The following is a 5,827-nucleotide window of genomic DNA, read 5'->3' on the forward strand; positions in this document are numbered from 1 at the left end:
CCATAAGTGATAGAAACCACAATTATGTGGGAAGAACAGGTGGAAAAGGCTTTTTTCCTTTCCTGGGCAGAGGGCAATCTTAGAATTGTCTTAACAATATATATATAGGATAGAACTACACACATGAGAGTCGTTATGAAGGTTAGCACAGCACAGACTATAACCAACTGCTCTATGAACCATGTATCTGAACATGAATTCTTCAATATTGGAGAAGCATCACAGACAAAATGGTTAATAACAGAGTCACAAAATTCCAAGTAGAGACTCAAACCAAGGGGTGGGAGGATAATCAATAATCCAGACACCCAACAACAGAGGATGAGAATCCTACAGACTCTGCTATTCATGATGGTCACATAATGCAGGGGTTTGCAGATGGCCACATAGCGATCATAGGACATGACAGCCAAGAGAAAAAATTCTGTAGCTACAAAGAGGACAATAAAAAATACTTGACTGAAGCATGCTTTGATGGTGATGGTTCTATCCCCAGTCAATATGATGTGCAGATATGTGGGGACACACGCAGTTGTGAATGAGATTTCTAAAAAGGAGAAATTTTGAAGAAAAAAATACATAGCTGTTTTTAGATGAGAATCCACCAAGATGAGACAAATTATGGTCAGATTTCCAATTATACTTAACATATATGTGATAAACAGAAAGATGAAAACCAAAATCTGTAGTTGTGGGTCATCCGTCAACCCCAATATAATGAATGTTGTTATTACTGAGTGGTTTCTCATCACTCATTTCACATCCTACTGCCCGATCTTCATGTAAAAATCACAGAAATTAAATCTGAGGAATAATATCAAAATAGAACAGGTTTAGTCAGTGACAAATAACTCTCAATTAATGTTACTTACATGCATTTCCTTCTGTTACCTGATAATTCATCTTTGATAAGGTGATGATGACCTCAATTCCACTAAAATGAAACAGGGAAGAAAATCTTAAAAGAGGTTTTTCTTGCAAATTGCTGCCACTGAAATGGTTTCAAATTTTCTAGTATCTCCCAATGCATCGAAATACTTCCAAATCATTCAGCATTTGAAATCTATACTTTGGATGAAATTTTTCACATTGGATTGGGAGTTGGTCATATTAAGATGTACTTTGATGGGTCATAGAGTCTCCATTCTCCCAAAATGTTGTACTCAAAAGCTGGATCCTAACATCTCTTTGTTTCAACCTGTGCTACTTGATAAAAATGCAAATGTGCTGAGGATTGTGAGTTTACTATACAAGGACTCCAGATTCCTATACCCAATTTACTCACAAATGCTGAGGTGCCCAGACCAACTCCTGCCTTCATATCTACACTCTCTTCAGAGGTGATCTTATGCAACCTAAACACCATCTAAATCTTAATGGTGCCCAAGTATACATGCATACATATGCATATAGAAGGTCCCAGGTGGTGAATAGTTAAGTACTCAACTTTTAGCTACACAGTTGGCAGTTCAAACGCACCCAGAGACACCTAGGAAGACAGGCTTGGTGACCTGCTTACGAAACGTCGCAGCCTTTGGAGCAATTCTACTCTGCACACACACCAAACGCTTATTTCAAATCTAACATTCACAAAGAGGAACCTTGTGTACCCCACTTGGCTTCTCCCTGTCATTGATCTTAATAAATAGCAACACCATCTGCCCAGTTGCTGAAATCAAAAAATTAAGAGACGTAATGATTTCCTTTCTCTCACTCTAATACCCAAAACATAAGCAAATATTGTCCTATCGACATTGAAATAAACCCTTTGTCAAACCACAGTTCACCACTAGACCAAAATCCCAACATTCATTCATCTTATTTCTGTTTCCTTTCCTGCCCCTTACCTACAACTATTTCCTTTATTGCAGCTGGAAAGGACTTTTCAAAACTGTGCATTTAGCCACATCTCTCCATAACTTAAAATGTAACAAGAACTTCTTGGCACACATTGACTAGTGCTATTCCACAGCCCACTAATCACTTAAAATAATCCTCACTTTCACTCACCACACCCAGGTTCCCTGGCTCAGTCTCTGACCTTCAGAACAGCCCAACTTGTTCTGTCCTTGGGCTGATGCACAGGCTGAGCCCTCTGCCTGAATTGTTTTTCTCCTCCATGGTCCTGGATCCTTCCTGTCCTTGTGGGCTCAGCTCAAATATCACCTAATCATAGTCTTTTCTACTGAACATCAGATGTGATGTACAGCCCCTGATTAACTAACACAAACTTACATCAGATTTTTTATTTCCTTCCTAATAATCCTCACTGTCTGAAATTATCCCTCTTCTTCTTCCTTTAGTATCAACTAAAAGGTGAGTTAAACGTGAACAACAAAATTAAATATTTGTTATCCCTGCTATAACCAAGACTGAGGGCAATTCTGACATATGGAATATGACAAATATTTGCTGGATTAGTGAATTTTATTCTTGCACACTGGAAAACTTCAAACAGAATAAATATGAACAAAGAAATTATTCACAATAGTAGGCTCTTTCACTTTGGTCAATAACAGATAGTTTTAAATCATTTTAAGGGAAAGTGTGCCAAAGAGATCTTTCATGGAATTTTTTCCCCAATATTTCTTAAATTACATTTTTAATTGACCAACTCTGGTGGTGTAGCACCTGAGGCATTTGACTGCTAACCAGAAGGCTGGGGGTTCAAACCCACCAGCCACTCCTCAGAAGGAAGACTGGGCAACCTACTTCCATAGAGATACTGCCTTGGAAACCCAAGGGGGGTCCCTATGAGTTGGAATTGACTGGACACCAGTGAGAGAGATACCTATTCTAATGAAGAGGATAAATGACCAAATACTCTCTGAATTTCCCTCCCTACCTCTTCTACCAAGCACATAATTGACCTTCTCTCTCTTAATATAATTTCTTTCTACTCAGTTTATCTGTCAATGTGATAATAAACAAAAGCCCAAGCACACAGCCACACTGACTGGAGCAATAACAACTGTTCTTCCAGTGACCTAAGTAGTTACACTGATCGATTCAATTTTATACTGTCTTCAATCAATGTTCTAGGCATCTGCTATCCAATATCAACTAACCATATATGGATATCAAGCACTTAAACCGTGACTAGTCTGCACTGAGATTTTCTGTAACTGTAAAATACACACTTAATGCTGAAACAATAAAATTAGATGTCTCAACAATAAATTTATACTGAATACATGTTGAAGCGATAATATTTTGGATACATGGAATTAAATAACATACATCATTAAAATTAACTTTTCCTTTTTCTTTTTACTTATATAATAGTACTACCAGGAAGTGTTACATTACAAAAGTGGGTCACAGTATATTTGGACAGTGTTATTTATACAGTTACAAGCCTATTCCCATTAAAGAATAAGAAAAGATTTCCCCATAGGACCCAATTAGTTTGTTTTCCTAATCACTTTACTCTTTTCTGTTGGTGAGGGGGAGCTCTGGTGGCAGAGTACCTAAGGTATTTGGCTGCTAACCAGAAGGCTGGCAGTTCAAACCCACCAGCCATTCCTCAAAAAGAAAACTGGGCAATCTACTGCCTCAGAAACCCAAGGAGGGATCGCTATGAGTGGGAATCGACTCAACAGCAGTGAGTTTGGTCTTTGGGTTTTTTGCTCTTTTTTAATATCCTTCACAAATATCCATGAAGTACATGCTCCCAGCACTGAGGAAAATAAAATTCTTTTTTCTCAATAAATAATTATTATTAACTCCTACCACAGTACAATGCCAGATCTACTGACTTCATGAAGATAAAGGAGTATCAAGCTGGGTTTATGAGGCAAATGATTTATAAGAATGTGATGTTAGCACTGAAAGACAGATGATATAGATAGATTTCTTTTTTCTTAATCAAGGGGCTCTGGTAGCATAGTGCCTAAGGCACTTGACTGCTTAACCAGAAGACTGGTGGTTCAAAACCACCAGCCACCCCTCAGAAGGAAAGTTGGGCAATCTACTTCCATAGTGATACCACCTCAGAGACCCAAGGAGGGGTCACTATGAGTCAGGTCCAACTCAATGGCAATAATAACAGCAACAACATGGAATATTTTATTAATGGTAAATGAGATAGGTAGGGGAGAGCGAAATGATAGACAGAGACAGAGAAAAACACACAAGGAAGGATAGAGATTTGAAAAGATCTGGGATTTTGTTCTGTGTGCCAATCAAATCTCTATACTGGACATTCCACCAGTTAAGTGATGCAGAAGATGAGTCCTGCCCACATTTTTGATCTGATGAAGGTTTATATACTCTATAAATAATTTCAGAACTAACTCTCTTAATAAAATATCAAAATCATATTTTGTAGCTAGTAAAAGAGTCCTGCTGGCACAGTGGCTCATGTCCTCGGTTGCTAAGCTTTTAAAATGTCAGCAATTTGACAGTAGATATGACAGTCTGCTTCCCCAAAGATTTACAGACCTGGAAACTCCAAGGAGCAGTTCTACTCTGTCCTATAGGGTCAGTATGAGTAGGAATCGACTCAGTGGCAACAGGTTTAGTTTTGGTTTGACAATGAATTTGCTGTACTAGAGGGAAATATCCTCACAAATGTCTGCTCTTTAAGTTACAAATGGAACAGAACCTGATTTGAAAACCATCCTAGTACTTGTCTGATATTCTGCATTATTTCCCCTGGAAACTGTACCTCAAAAATATGAGTGAGCCTGAGTGTTTAACAAAATCATGCTAGTGGGGAAATCTAAATTATTCCTAATCCTTTGCCCTTAGGAACCTGTACTCACCATAAATACACATATGGCTTCTGTATTTATAAGAAATTCAGTCCTGTTTAAATTAGGAAATATTATGGGACCTCATGGTAACCAAAAGGAAGAAAATAAAGTTTAAAGGGCCAGGATGAGTTAAGAAGCCTCTCTGGCTCTATAAACATGGGGGCTCTGGTGGTGTAATGCCCCAGGCATTTGACTGCTAACCAGAAGGCTAGTGGTTCAAACCCACCAGCCATTCCTCAGAAGGAAGTTTCAGCAATCTACTTCCATAGGGATACTGCCTCAGAAACCCAAGGAGGGGTCACTATATAAACATAGGTTTCAATTTTCTCTGGGCAAACAGATCTTGACATTAAAGATGCTATTTATTTCCTCCATCTCCAATATGTGTGCAGAAAACAACTGAATAAGAAGGTCTTTGGAGGCCCTGATTCAAAAGGCTCTAATGAATGTGAAATATCATTTACTTTGGCAAAATAATTAACTCAAACACCAATAATGTCCATGGAGAGAAAAAAAAGGCAAAAATAGCTACAAACTCACTCCAAATGCAGAAAAATAGGATTCTAAAAACAAATCAGAAACCTATTTATTATTTCCTTACATATAGTTTTGCAACACATTGAGTATGATGTTATCCTTAGTTTCTAAAATAACACACATAACACATAATATAGAAATATTCAAAGGTAGATATTAAAAAGTTGAAAAATGAAAATTATACCATCAAGAAATAAACATTATTAATATCTTGGGGTTACTTCTTCCAAATATTGTCAATATCTATACATACACAAATATTTTGCATATAATATTAAAAACAAAACTGTTTTAAGCCCACATACAACTACTATACATGCCACCAAGATTACTTCTTTCATAAGCCCATCATACAAGAACTTGGGCAAGTGGCCAAAGACAAAGATTGGTTGTTTTTTTTAACCTGGTTGTTCAGAGGCTCCTCTAAAGTAGATATGCTCTGATACACATTAATGTGGAAACAAAGTTCAGCACACTTGTTTGGCTACTCATAATCTCATCTATGTGCATCCCAAATTTTTCCCAAATTTTTT

At 37.4% G+C, this 5,827-nt stretch overlaps 1 protein-coding gene across 1 annotated transcript; it reads right to left on the bottom strand.

Annotated features, from left to right (window-relative positions):
- Positions 1–5: 5 nt before the first annotated feature.
- On the bottom strand, positions 6–749 carry LOC103209273 (olfactory receptor 6C2-like; the record flags this gene model as incomplete). Its single annotated transcript, XM_007955070.1, has 1 exon — positions 6–749. A coding segment is annotated over exon 1 (744 nt), but the record flags the coding sequence as incomplete, so codon positions are not given.
- Positions 750–5,827: the final 5,078 nt, after the last annotated feature.

The sequence above is a fragment of the Orycteropus afer genome, unplaced genomic scaffold (genome assembly GCF_000298275.1).
Source record: "Orycteropus afer afer isolate SDZICR_OR568_19922 unplaced genomic scaffold, OryAfe1.0 scaffold00490, whole genome shotgun sequence".
Classification (NCBI taxonomy): domain Eukaryota; kingdom Metazoa; phylum Chordata; class Mammalia; order Tubulidentata; family Orycteropodidae; genus Orycteropus; species Orycteropus afer.